Genomic DNA, 14,870 nt, shown 5'->3' on the forward strand with positions numbered 1-14,870 from the left:
CCCCTCAAACATAGAGTTTCCCCCCTCAAACATAGAGTTTTCCCCTCAAATGGCTGTGGCCTCGCCCCCAGCATGCCCGGCGTCATCACGTCACATCCGGCTGATGTGCACGCCGGGGTGGGGTTTCCCTCGGGGCCTGATTCCACGGCGGCGGAAATTGGGCATCCAAAGCGGGGGATTATCCGCCCCCCGGGGGGACTTGGCAGCCCTACGTCTGTAGGGAACAAGGCCATGGAGTCTGCCTTCCAAAGTGGCCATTTTCTCCAGGAGAACTGATCTCTGGAGATTAACTGTAATAGCAGGGGATCTCCAGCGACCACCTGGAGGCTGGCAACCCTAGACTTGGCAGCCTCAGTCAAAGGCATTGTCTCTTTGTTCCTGGATGTCCCAGCTGGGAGGTCGTGAGCTGGAGCTGTCCCGAGGCCTAGGCAGAAGACCAGCTGGAGTGCCTTCCCTCCCTTGAGCTAATCTGCAAGGCATAGCAGAGGGAAGAAGCCTTGGCAGTGCCGTTCTGCAACAGTTGATGGCTATAGTGGGATGGGCCTGAAGGTTCTCACCCATCTTTCTTTTTCTGTCTTGCGTGTCCTCACCCACCATGTTTTCTGTCTCGTGTGTCCCCGCCCCAGAGGCCCGTTCCTCACCACCGGCGGATCGGGCCCCAAGGGGAACCCCACCCCGATGTGCACGTTACCCGGAAGTGACACGACCACACTGGGCATGCTGGGGGCGGGGCCATGGTCATCCGAAAGAAAAATCTATGGTTTTCCCTTGGACGGTCGTGACCCCGCCCCTAGCATGCCCGGCGTGGTCGCGTCACTTCCACTTCCAAGTGATGTGAACGCGGCACGCTTCGCGCACGCACACTCCAGCCGCCAGCCAGGAGTCCCCCGCTGTGGCGAACATCAGACTTGGCAACCCTAAACCAGGGGCCGGACAGATTTGATATCTTTTGTATCTGAATTGCTCGTGAAGGAGGGAAATGAAGGAGACATGCCAAGACTTTTGGCCAGTGCATGCTTTTAATTTGCATTCCTAAACAGTTTGGAGCAACGTCCTCCTTAATCCTTGTGCACGAAAACATCCTTCGCCTTATATCACCTTGGTTCTTGCACGTGACTGCTTTTGCGAGTTTGTTCAGTTCCAGATCCCCTGTGCAAATGGCCCAGGAGAGAGCAACAGGCCATTTGCTGGAAGGAAACGTGGGATTAGTTGACACAGGACAGTGCTAGTAGACGCACAGCAGCAATTGCACTGGCATCTAGGGCGGAGGCCTGTCAAAACTGGGACCGGAGTGCGCCGGCGTGGCTGAATGCATTGCTGACTCTTTGCTTAATTCCTTTGTTTCAGACCAACGATGCCTTAGGAGCCACCTGGAACTGGCTGTACTTCATACCCCTCATCATCATCGGATCATTCTTTGTTCTCAACCTTGTCCTGGGAGTGCTTTCTGGGTGAGCCAAAGACCTGTTTGTTTGTTTGTTTTCCCTTCATCAGACAGAATCCCAAGTACGAAATTCTGGCCAGCCTTACTTGGTAGGAACTCTCTGTCCGGCAGTTTCTGAACGAGACTGGTGACGTGAGTGGGAAAGTGGGAAACAGATAATTCGGGTGGGGCCAACCTAGGTTGCTGCTAGAATGAGACACATTGAAATAACGTTCTGTCATGTGGCCTGCCTGTGCACGCACACACACTATTAGCACAAAGACAAGTCCCACAGGAAGCTCTCTTCCACAAGCCTTGTCGAAATGAAAGGGGCGTACGCAAGGCTACAGCAGAGCTCCCATGCATTTCATTTCAGTGGGGCTTCTACAGAAGAACTTCCCAAGGGTTAGAACATAAGAACATAAGAGACGCCAATGTTGGATCAGGCCAAAGGCCCATCTAGTCCAACACTCTGTCACACAGTGGCCAAAAATACCAGGTGCCATCAGGAGGTCCACCAGTGGGGCCAGAACATTAGAAGCCCTCCCACTTTTGGCCCCCTCAAGCACCAAGAAGACAGAGCATCACTTGCCCCAGAGCCCCTATCTATACCTTGTGGCTTATAGCCACTGATGGACCTCTGCTCCATATGCTTATCTAATTCCCTTTTGAAGCCGTCCATGCTTGTAGCTGCCACCACTTTCTGTGGCAGTGAATTCCATGTGTTAATCACTCTTTGGGTGAAGAAGTACTTCCTTTTATCCGTTCTAACCCGACCCCTGAGTAAAAAAAAAACAGAGGCGTGGCTACGTTAGCCCAGGAATGTTTAAAAGGAGCTAGCTCCCAATGTTAAGTTGTTCTGGTTATGACTTCTTTCAAGTGCTCGTCCGTACCTTCAATAAAGCTGTTCACTTTTGCTGAAATCACTCTCCGGATCTTTGTTAGTGGCGATCTAACAGTCATAAATACCAGTATCCAGTGACATTTGGGTCCCCTCCCTGGTACCATTTTGGGATTTAGGTTCAGATTTTTCTGGGATCCCAGAATTATTTGGGTACCATTAGAGTGGCTGGATTTCAACCAACTGACACTGAAATTGCAGGGGACTAAAGACCCTCCCCCAAGTTTCAAGAGAATTGGATGAAGGGGTCCAATCAAGGTTCCCCCCCCCCAGCCATCCTACTTGCAGAGGACTGGGAGGGAAAGGGGGCCCTACTCCTGCAAAGGAAGGAGGGAGGAGGAGGAGCCGGCCAGATTCGCAGCTCTGCCTGGCCTGCACCTGCCGGAAGCTGCCCTCCTCAGGCCACTGCTTGGGAAAGTCAGAGAATTAAAGAAAAACAAGATACCTGCTGCTCCTGACGATGAGCGTCTGAACAGAAAAAAACTACATGGGGGGAGGGGGAATAAGTGTTCTGCAGAATGGCTAAGAATCTCGGATTTGTGTAACCATTCCAGAAAATCATGGCAGTGACCTGAAATAGCAATTTTAATGCATATTTTCAGCTTGGGGATTTCACACTGCACCCCCCCCCCCCAAACCCACTTCCCAAAGCAGCTGCCTGACCTGGCTTTGTGGCAGGGGCCTCCTCTTGTTGGAAGGTGCATCAAGTGGTGTTTCTCAAAGCTTGGGCCTGCTTCCTGTTTGCCTCCTGCCCCCCTCCTTCAAAGGCTGCATCAGCCATCTGCTTCACAGCATTGACAGATCCTTGCAGGCAGTTGTTTCATACAGCCTGTTGCCATGTGCAGAGATCATCTGTGAATTGGGGTGCTGCTAATCCCACACCTTTGTCAGCAAAAGTGATAAAAACAAGATATCTTGGATCTGTCATGGGGAACTGTCATTCAGGCAAGCTGATGCTCCTCCTGTTCTTCTTTCCTCCCAAATAACGTGGGGGTGAATGGGTAGATTTTAGTCTTTGACTGATAGAGGGAGGCAAACCTTGCCTTGCCCTGGGTAAGCCTAGAACTTTGCGCATGCTCCTCCTCCGGGTCATTCTGCATCTCCAAAGGGGTCTCTGCCCCCCATAATTCTGGAACCACTAGTGCAAGGCTTGGTTAAGCATAAGAAAAGGGAATTCAGAGCAGCACATTCTTGTAGAGACAGTTCAGGTGACGGCTGCGTGGGTGAATCCTTGCGTGGGAACGACCTGAGTGAATGAGATTAGGATGTTGCTGTGTGTGGATGTTTGTATATAGATGGCAGCACTGTAACCTCTTTTATTTGTCCCCGAGGAAATGGGAGTTTAATGCAAACCATCAGTCCGGGGTTTGAAAAGATGCAGAGCTTCTGGTCTCCATGACAACAAGCCATGTGGCTGCACAGGCGTGTTCTGAAATACTGTCAGAAGCTTCGAGCATGCAGATGCGTAAGATTCCCAAGGAATCGGGGCTTCCGTTCCACCCGGCCCTCCCCTCAGTCCCTGTATTGAGATTTCCTTGGCAATATTAGAAGCATGGACCCAAATCGCCAGACTTACCAAATTTCCCAGCAGAGAGCTCTGTAGTGATTCAGGATTCCTGCTCCCCCCTAACCCTCTGATTGTCTGGTTCTCTGGAACAATAAAGTGTCTAATCCTCAGAATCACGTAGAAAATCTTAAAGGCGTGACCATTGCAACTAGTTTCAAGAACGCTTTCATCAATCAAAAGGCAGTTTAAAATGACATGACTCTTAGAGAGTTCAGGTGGTTCATGTGAGAAGGAAAACAGATATCTTGCCGAGACACTGTGGAACTTAACAGTGGCTGCCTTATACTGAATCAGATGACTGGTCCTCTAGGGGCAGTATTGTCTACTCAGACTGGCAGCAGCTCCCCCCCCCCCTCTTTAGGCAGAGGTCTTTCACATCACCTGCTACCTGATCCTTTTAACTGGAGTTGTTGGGGATTGAACCTGGAACCTTCTGCGTGCCAAGCAGATGCTTTTGTCAGTGAGCCATGGCCCCTCCATGAGGGCTTTTATCTCCTTGCTTTCCCCAGCTGTCCCCATGAGTGCTGTCTCACTCTCAAACTATGCCTCTTCTCTGAATGTCCTCCGTGCCCAAAGGTTGCCATGACTTCTGCCGTGACTTCCAGGCATGGGTGGACACACACACACACACAGATGCAAAATAACCTATGCATTAGGGCAGTAGTCATCTGGAACCCCCCCAAGAGAAACAGAAGCGTAGCATAAGTATTCACATGACATATTAGGCGGTATAGAAAATACATAATAGGATGCGACTTACAATATACTATAAGAAGACAAAGCATAACTTTTTCTAAGTTCAATAAATAGCTAACGAAAGTCATGTATGGCCCCGGTCACACGGGCCAGATAACGTGGGGGGGAGGCGTGGCTGTTCCCCCCCGGGCAAAATAAAGTGCGGTAGCTCGATCACGCGGTCCCCGAAGTCTCCAAATAGTTTCTGCTGTTGGGTGTGGCCTATTATGCTAATGAGTTCCTGCTGGGTTTTTTCTACAAAAAAAGCCCTGTGCAAACCTATTGGGAGATCTAGATATTTGTGACTGTTCACTTAGTATAAAGTTTCTAATTTGTAGGTATTGAAAGAAAGGCAATACTCTGTCTTTATATTTGTGCAGCTGACTTTACGGTGACCCCAAAGGATTTTCAAGGCAAGAGGCATTCAGAGATGGTTCACTATTGCCTGCCTCTGCACAGTGCCCCTGGCATTCCTTGATGTTCTCCCAATTTTGGGCAAAACTCTATGGTAAGTATAGTGTTTTGCCCAAAATACCAAAATGTCGCCGCACATTATCCCTGGTGTGATGATGTCACTTCCATGTAACGTCATCATGCCAGGGACGTGGCGCGTGGTGATGTTGCCCCGCCCCCTACTCCTGGAGAGCTTCCTTCTACCCCCTGCCAATGAGAGAAGAGGGCCTGGCAACCCTAGTGGAACCTGAGGAGGGTGGGGCTTAGGGAGGGGAGGGACTTCAGTGGGGTGTGATGCCCTAGAGTCCATCTTCCAAAGTGCCCATTTTCTCCAAGTAAACTGATTTCCGTCACTTGGAGAGGAGTTGCAATCCCAGGAGATCTCCAGCCACCACCTGGCAGTTGACAACACTAGGAGACCTTTATAGCACTGGCTTTGCATAGTTTAGTTCAGAACAGCAGAATGAATTGGTATCTGTAAACTGGGGAAAGGAAAAATACACAAATAAACGCAGTAATTAGGCAATAGCAACCTTTTGGAAAAGATTGAATGTACATCTACAGCCCAGGTGTGTAATACAGAGCAGGCCTACCTAGTTATTTGAAAAGGTAGGCCTGGCCTACTTAGTTATTATTTTGAGGTCTTATTTAATCTTTAACTTTTGTTATAGAAAACAATACAAATATTTGGGAATATATGGTAGACTGATAGTGATGGCCTTGTATCATCTTTAGGGACCTACCTTCTTAAGAACATAAGAGACGCCAATGTTGGATCAGGCCAAAGGCCCATCCAGTCCAACACTCTGTGTCACACAGTGGCCAGAAATACCAGGTGCCATCAGGAGGTCCACCAGTGGGGCCAGAACCCCAGAAGCCCTCCCACTGTTGACCCCCCCAAGCACCAAGATGACAGAGCATCACTTGCCCCAGAGTCCCTATCTATACCTTGTGACTAATAGCCACTGATGGACCTCTGTTCCATTTCTTCTTCAGTTCTACCCAAGAACTGATGTCCTCTCAATGTTTTCCCAGCCCAGTCTCCGCACAAAGAATTCTTCTTATCAACCCACCAGCTTTTGTCTGATCCTATAATCCTGTGGTGTAATGGCATAGATACTTATAGGTTCCAAGAAAGACCTTTGCTATTTTGCATCTTTCAGACCTTTGCATCCATCTGATTACAGCCAATTTAAACTTTCATTTCAAGGCAGGACTTTCTGTGCTTCAGAGCAGCCTCTCTGAACACTACAGCTGACTTTTCTGCTTCTCTTTACCTCCTTCTATCACCTCAACCTGAGCAAAAGAGAAAGAAAGGGAGGAGGGAGGGAGCAGAGACTGAAGACACTGAGAGCTGCACATCTTAAGATGAATTAATGTTTTATGCAGGCCTCTGCTTTTTGTCCCCTGAGCCCTGCCCCCAGGACATGGGCTCCTCCCCTTGAGCCCACTGAGCTCTGCTCCTTGACCCCAAATTCCCTGCTCTTACAGCAGGACCAGGACCTGTCTAGGAGTAGGCCCCATCCCTTACCAGATTTATGAATTCTAAGAGTTCACATTCTTATCCCTGTATCCTCCGAGAATGCTCTGTAGACTTGAATAGGCACTGAGTGGATCTAGGGTTACCAAGCCCCCAGCGAAAGTGGGGAATTTCCCACCCCATCTCCTCTTTTCCGCTACTGCTGTGAATAGGGTTGCCATCCCCCTCCCCAATGAGCCCCGCTGTACCTGATGTGCCCGGTGCGATGATGTCACCTGGAAGTGACATCATCACGCCGGGCACATCATGCGGGAGACACTCTAGCATTTGGCTAAAAACTCTGTGATGACCATAGAGGGTTTTTGGCCAAATGCTAGAGTGTCCCCTGCACAACGTACCTGGTGTGATGCATCACTTCTGGGTGATGTTATCGTGGTGTGATGTGCAGGAGAGCAGGCCGGAGCCCCCCGCTGGCAGAAGGTAAGGACCTGGCAACCCTAGCTGTGAGCAGTGGCAGGAGAAAAAATAATGACTGTGTTGGGCCAATGGCATGACATCAGTTCAGACCTCTCTACAATCGCTGGAAACTTGATGGTGATTCTTAGAGGGCTGTGATGTCACTTCCGGGTTTGCCCTAGAAGTGATGTTATTGTTGATGCCATCCCCCGCGTCCCTCCTCCCAGTTTCCCCCTGGTCGCCTGGTGGTCCTGGCAACCTTAAGCTGGTATCGTCTTGCAGTTCTGGAGCAGAGGTCCATCAGTGGCTATTAGCCACAAGGTATAGATAGGGGCTCTGTGTCAAGTGATGCTCTGTCTTCTTGGTGCTTGGGGGGGTCAACAGTGGGAGGGCTTCTAGTGTCCTGGCCCCACTGGTGGACCTCCTGATGGCACTGGTATTTCTGGCCACTGTGTGACACAGAGTGTTGGACTGGATGGGCCTTTGGCCTGATCCAACATTGGCATCTCTTATGTTCTTATGAGAAAGACACACAGATTCCCAGCTGCTTCTCCACATCCTGTCTGCTTTACATGCTTGCTTGTTAACTATGTGTCATCACGTGGTCAGCTTTTGGCCTATTAACTTTCCAGAGGGGACTTTTTGCCCTTTTTCTTTCCGCCTGGCCTGGGGTCTCTCACCAGAATGAGCTCCGACAGGGTTCTACTTAGGCTGTCAGGGTCATTTGCAGAACGTCTTGGTCCAGACCAACTTGGAGTCACATCCAAAGATCACTGAAGTGCCCTGAAGAGCTGTAATTATGACTTTTGGAGTAAACATAAATAAGAAGCTACATCTGGGGCAAAACAGCATCCAGAATGGCTGAAATGTTCCTGGGTAGCATCCAGTGTCTGTGTAGGTCACACAGAAGCATTCAGCCTCTCAGTTATTAACATCTGGGGATAGTCGGTACAGCCTCAATGTCCCAGCTTGGTGCTTTTGGTCTGAAAAGTGCTTTCTTTCAGAAGGAAAAGAAAGAAAATCTTTCTCAATTCCCCTTGAGTAAAAGGGGCATTAAGCAGTCTCCTGGCCAACTCTGTAATTACGCCTTGCCTAATTACTTTCTCCTAGATGTGCTATTCTTTTTTCATTTCCTACTTTTTGAAAATGGCTGTGGATGGCTTCCTGAATCCGGCTGCACAGCCGGGAGTATTTATACCCATTTTTGTACCCTGCCCTTCCTCCAAGGAGCACAGGGACAGCCTGTCTCTTGTGGGGTTACCTCAATTTATTCTCACAATACCTGAGAGGGAAGCAAGGGGCGGCGTGAGAGTGTAAAAAGACAGAAAAGGCTGAAAATGGGAGTGGGAGCATGCCGGTTACCTTGAGGCAGAATTAACGTTGGGAGTGCCTCCTGTTGAAAATTGTCATTTCGGTTCACGATTCTAAAAATGGAGGTGGGATGGAGTTGTGAATTAAACCAGCTTATAAAGACAGGTTAGATTGTAAGAGGAACTTGTCCAAGGTGACAGTGTGTGCTTCCTTTCAACCACATGTCCCGTCCCGTACCCCCTGTCCCCCGTCAAAAGTCAACACATTTATCTAGGGTTGGCAGCTTTTAAACTGGCTGCATTTAGCTGTCCCTTAATATCCAGATTGGTCTGCAAGCAATTATCAGCTGATGCTGTTTAACTTCATGCCATGAAAACCTTCAATTGCCCGTGTCCACTCATTAAACCTCTGTTAAAGGGACAGGACTTTTGTTTTCTTCCTGTCCGGTTAAAAACCTTATTATCAACAAACTAGACCAGAGGAGTCGAACTCATTTGTTAGGAGGGCCAGATCTGACATAAATGTCACTTTGTCGGGCTGGGCCATGTGTGCCATAAAATGTAATGCCAGCTACCGGAGATAAAAGCTTTATAAAGGACACAGGCAAACCCAATTAACAATATTACATTTTTACTCAAAATACAAACAAAAGCAATTGATTCCTTGCAATGAAAGCAACTGATCTACTGGGGAGCCCACAAAAAAATGTATTTAATCATATGCAAGACTAGGTTTTCCCCACGAGAAGGCAGAGCACTTTATATTTCCATACATACCACTTGCTTGCGGGCTGGGTAAGAGCCTTGGACAGGCCAGTTCTGCCTCCCGGGCCTTATGTTTGATACCACTGGGCTTGACTATCCTGCATATGAGGGCCAAAATACCCATATATCTGACACAAGTGAGGTCACGGGTGCCCCCATCCAACTTGTAGTCACGTCTGATCAAAGTATTTCATCTTCAAAGTGTTCAGTTGCTCTGTTTGGCAAAGCAGTATTGGGGGGGGGGGGTTTTCAGCCTTCCCTCCTGTGCTGTTTTTACCAGTGGAAATGGCTCTGGGTAGAGGGGTTGTGTATTCTTTCCTCAGATCCATGGGTCCATCCCTTAGATCTGGTTGGATTAATTCCAAAAGTTTGCACAAAAGGAATCAGAAAAGTGCTTGAGGAGTTCTTTGAAAGGAAAACTTATTTACTCTGTAGTTAAGCCAGAGGTTCCTAGTAGGGGCTACGTAACCCCCTGGGTCTACCAATCTTGGGGGGGGGGGAGATTCAGAACCTTTGGGGGACACACACAAAAAAGCATATTGGGTAATGGTGAAAATCGGTCCCTGAACCTAGATGTTGCCCATCAGAGTAAACAATGCCAGATTGACAGTCTCAGGATGAGGCCGTTTCATACATCATGGTCAATGCATAGAGTGAAGCTGAAAATAAGGCTGCCAGTCTCCAGGGAATGGCTGTAGATATCCTGCTACTACAACTGTTCTCCAGGCAACAGATATCAGTTCACCTGCAGGATCCCTTTAAGCGGTAGGAGGCTAGTCGGAGTGAGGTAAATAAAAGGGAGCACAGGCTGTGGCAAATAAAATGCAAGTCAGTGATCAGACAGGCAAAAGGGGACTATGAGGAATATATTGCAAAAACCATAAAGACCAACAATAAAAAATTCTTCAAATACATTGCATGCAGAAAACCAGCTAGGGAGGCCGTGAGGCCCTTGGATGACCAAGGGGTAAAAGGAGTCCTGAAGGATGATAGGGAAATGGCTGAGAAGCTGAATGCATTTTTTTCCCCTCTTTCTGCACCGTGGAAGATGGGAGGTGCTTGCCCACTCCAGAACTGCCAATTTCAGGAGGTCTGTCGAATGACTTGAGTTGGATTGAGGGGATGAGAGAGGAGGTCCTACAACTGATGGACAAATTAAAAACTGACCACTCACCAGACCCAGATGGCATACATCCAAGGGTTCTGAAAGAACTCACGTGAACTTGTGGATCTCCTGACAAAAATACACAACCGATCCCTAAAATCTGCCTTCATTACCAAGGACTGGAAGGTAGCTAATGTAACCGCCACCTTTAAAAAATGTTCCAGAGGAGATCCAGGAAATTACAGGCCAGTCAGTCTAACATTGATGTCGGGTAAATTGGTGGAATCTGTTATTAAAGATAGGATTCATAGGCACATGAATGAATGAATAAAAGGTATTGAGGAATAATCAGCATGGATTCTGTAAGGGAAGATCTTATCTCATTAACCTTTTAGAATTCTTTGAGGAGGTGAACAAACATGGGGACAGGGTGACCCAATAGATGTTGTTTACCTGGACTTCCAGAACTGATACTGTTGCTCATCAAAAGCTCCTAAGTAAACTCAGGAGTTGTGGGATAAGAGGACAAGTCCTCTTGTGGATTCAAAACTGGTTAATTATCAGGAAACAGAGAGTGAGTATAAATGGGCAGTTTTCACAGTGGAAGGTGATTAGCAGTGGGGTACCACAGGGCTCGGTACTTGGTTCGGTGCTTTTAAATTATTTATTAATGATTTGCAGGTGGGAGTAAGCACTGAAGTGGCTTAAGTTTGCAGATGACACGAAGTTGTTCAGGGTGGTGAGAACCAGGGAAGATTGTGAGGCGCTCCAGGAGTATTTGTTGAGGCTGGGTGAATGGGTGTCAACATGGGAAATGGGGTTTAACATGGGCAAGTGCAAAGTAATGCACATTGGAGCCCAAAAGCCTCACCATAAATATACATTGATGGAGTTCGAACTGACGGTAACTGACCAGGAGGGAGATCTTGGAGTCGTGGTAGATAACTCACTGAAAATGTCAACTCAGTGTGCGATAGCAATAAAAAATGCAAATGCTATGCTGGGGATTATTAGGAAGGGAACTGAAAACAAATCAATCAGTATCATCATTGTTGTTGTTCAGTCACACAGTCAAGTCCGACTCTTTGTGACCCCATGGACCACATCACACCAGGCCCTCCTGTCTTCTGTTGTGCTCCGGAGTTTGGTTAATTTCGTTTTCATTGCCTCAATAACACTGTCTAACCATCTCATCCTTTGCCGTCCCCTTCATCATGTCCCTGTATACATCGATGGTGCAGCCTCATTCTGGTCACCGCACCTCAAAAAAAATATTATAGCATTGCAAAATGTACAGAAAAGGGCAACTAAAATGACTAATGGAACACCCTCCCTATGAAGAAAGGTTAAAGACTTTAGGGCTCTTTAGCTTGGAGAAATGATGATTGAGAGGTGACATGATAGAGGTTTGCAAAATTATGCATGGGATAGAAAAAGTAGATGAAGTCCTTTTCTCCCTTTCTCGCAATACAAAAACTCGTGGGCACTCAATGAAATTAATGAGCAGTAGGCTTAGAACAGATAAAAAGGAAGTACTTCTTCATCTAAAGAGTAATTAACGAATGGAATTCACTGCTGCAGGAAGTGGTGGCGGCTACAAACATAGACAGCTTCAAGAGGGAATTGGATAAACATTATGGAGCAGAGAGGTCCATTAGTGGCTATTAGCCTCAAGGTATAGAGATGAAACACTCTGTCTGGGGCAGTGATGCTCTGTATTCTTGGTGCTTGGGGGGCAACAATGGGAGAGCTGCTGGAGTTCTGGCCCCAGTGGAGTTACTGGGGGGATATCCTGATGGCATCTGGGTTTTGGCCACTGAATGGCACTGGATGGGCCATTGGCCTGATAGAACATGGCTTCTCTTATGTTTCTAAGAACAGGGGGAATGTGTGTGTGTGTTGGGGGGGGGAAGCCAGTGGTCTGAATCAGCTTGTAAAATTAAGTCTGGAAAATATAATGGTATGGCATAGTGGCTAGTGCAAGAGACCCAAGTGCAGATCTGAGCTTGCCATGTCATTTACTGTGTGACCTTGGGCCAGTTATCCTCGTCTTAGAGTTGCCAGTTCCCCCTCGGCCACCAGTGTGTGTGTGTGGGGAGGGGCTGTAGAGTTGCTGGCTCCAGGGTGGAAAACTCTTGGAGATTTGGGTGTAGAGCCTGCTAAGCATGGCATCCCGTCCCAGAGCCAGGCTCTGGGGAGGACAGGGACCTCTGTGGGATATTGTGCCAAGGAGTCCACCCTCCAAATCATTTTTCCAGGGGAACAGATCTCTGTAGTCTGGAAATGAACTGTAATTCTGGGGAGTCCCCAGGTCCCACCTGGATGTTGGCATCCCTACTTCACAGGATTGTTATGAGGACGAAATGGAAGAGGGGAGACCATGTATGCAGCCCTGAGTTCCTTGGAGGAAAAGGTGGGATGAAAGAACACTCAGTAAATAGACTTTTCATAGCGGACTAACACCTCTGAGTCAGTGCAGATGACAGATGCTGATGTGCCAGCAGACAAAAGTGGTGGGGACTGGAAGGACTGGGCTTGGCCAGAGGCAGTGGGAGCAAGCGGAGCCCACTGGCAGTGCCCAAGGGCAACTCGAATGATAAAAGGGTTGGAACACTTTCCCTATGAGGAAAGGTTAAGGCGCTTAGGGCTCTTTAGCATGGAGAAACGACGACTGAGGGGTGACATGATTGAGGTTTATAAGATTATGCATGGGCAAGAGCAGGTAGAGAAAGAGGTACTTTTCTCCCTTTCTCACAACACAAGAACTCGTGGGCACTCAATGAAATTGCTAAGCGGTCGGGTTAGAATGGATAAAAGGAAGTCCTTCTTCACCCAAAGAGTGATTAACACTTGGAATTCACTGCTACAGGAAGTGGCGGCGGCTACAAGCATGGATGGCTTCAAGAGGGAATTAGATAAGCATATGGAGCAGAGGTTCATCAGTGGCTATTAGCCACAAAGTATAGATAGGGACTCTGGGGCAAGTGATGCTCTGTCTTCTTGGTGCTTGGGGGGGGCCAACAGTGGGAGGGCTTCTAATGTCCTGGCCCCACTGGTGGACCTCCTGAGGGCACCTGGTATTTCTGGCCACTGTGTGACAGAGTGTTGGACTGGATGGGCCTTTGGCCTGATCCAACATTGGCGTCTCTTATGTTCTTATGTTCTTATGTCTTGCATCCAGATGGCATTTGTCTGGCTCTGGGAGGGGAGGCCAGGCATGAGCCACCAGCCTTAGCAGTAGGGTTGGCCAAGTCCTACCTGGCAGCCGGCGGGGAGCGCACACGGCTTGATGATATCACCTGGAAGTGACGTCATCACATCGCCTACGTCGGAGGTGACGCTCTAGTTTTGGGGGCAAAACTCTATGGTTTGTCGCCGATTTTACATAGAGTTCTGCCCGAAAACTAGAGCGTCACTGCGCAGTGTCAGCAGTGTGATTATGTCACTTCTGGGTGACATCATCACACTGCCTTTGTGCCATTTGGGGGCAGGATCCCCCCCAAAAAAGCGGGAGTTCCCCCTCCCACAGCGGGGGTCTGGCAACCCTGCTTAGCAGCATGGGTAGCCGAGGGACTCATTTCAGTTTTTGTTTGGATGGAGAATTCCAAAGCTGACCGTAGGCTCAAAAAAGGTTGAGGGGCCCTTCTTCTAGACATTTAACCATTACTCATTCCATTGGTGAAAGGAATCAGTTGTAACCAGGGCTATTTGTGGGCAGGAACACACAGGAACGGAGTTCTGGCTGGCTCCCAAGTTGGCCACGCCCAGCAGGAACTCGTTAGCATAATAGGCCACACCCAATAGCAGGAACTCATTCGGATTGGCTACATTAGGGGTGTGTGGCCTAACATGCAAAGGAGTTCCTGCTACAAAAAAAAGCCCTGGTTTTTGACAACAAACAAGATAAACAGAATAAGAAGCAAAAGGTGGGTGTGGCTGGATGACCACACTTCTGGTAACACGGGGGTGTGGCCTAATATGCTAATGAGCTGTGCTGGCAGGGGTGTGGACTAATATGCTAATGAGTTTCTGCTGTTGAGTATGGCCTATTATGCTAATGAGTTAGCTGTCTCTGAATAAGAAGTTAAGTATTTAGAAGCATCTTTCAGATCAATTAAAAAGCTGTCTCTGAATTAGAAGTTAAGTATTTAGAAGCATTTAAGAAAATTGGGGATAGCAGGTACAACTGCCGAAGCACTCCCACTTCTTTTTCATATTAAGAGGGGAAGCCTCTTCCAAAGTGGTGCCTGCAGCCCTTATCCAGAACGAAAGTCTGCTGAGAGCCCATGTGGTGTCGTCGTCTGAGTGCTGAGCGAGGAGCTGGGAGGCATCGGTTCAGATTCCCCACTCTGCTGTCGAGCTCACTGAGTGGCCTTTATGGTTTGCCAGTTCTGGGCCGGGAACGAGTGATACCTGGAGACTTTGGGGGTGGAGCCTGAGGAGGGCGGGGTTTAGGGAGGGGAGTTGACGTCAATGGGTTATAATGCCATAGAATCCACCTTCCACTCCACGGCCGTTTTCTCCAGGGGAACCAGTTTCTGTTGCCTGAAGATCAGCTGTAATCCCAGGTGATCTCCAGCCACCACCCGGAGGTTGGCAACCCTAGCCTTGGCCCAGTCAGGGTCTCTCTCTCTCTCTCTCTCTCTCTCTCTCTCTCTCTCTCTCTCTCTCTCTC

At 48.5% G+C, this 14,870-nt stretch overlaps 1 protein-coding gene across 1 annotated transcript in view; it reads left to right on the top strand.

The window, feature by feature from the left end:
- Nucleotides 1-14,870, top strand: part of LOC107107455 (voltage-dependent R-type calcium channel subunit alpha-1E-like) — a 227,571-nt gene that overhangs the window by 75,332 nt on the left and 137,369 nt on the right. Inside the window, exon 4 of the mRNA XM_015407758.1 lies at nucleotides 1,348-1,451. Within this exon, the coding sequence (XP_015263244.1) occupies nucleotides 1,348-1,451 (104 nt within the window). The remainder of the gene's footprint in view (nucleotides 1-1,347; nucleotides 1,452-14,870) is intronic.

Source organism: Gekko japonicus, unplaced genomic scaffold (assembly GCF_001447785.1).
Source record: "Gekko japonicus isolate JY-2015 unplaced genomic scaffold, Gekko_japonicus_V1.1 scaffold2254, whole genome shotgun sequence".
Lineage (NCBI taxonomy): Eukaryota > Metazoa > Chordata > Lepidosauria > Squamata > Gekkonidae > Gekko > Gekko japonicus.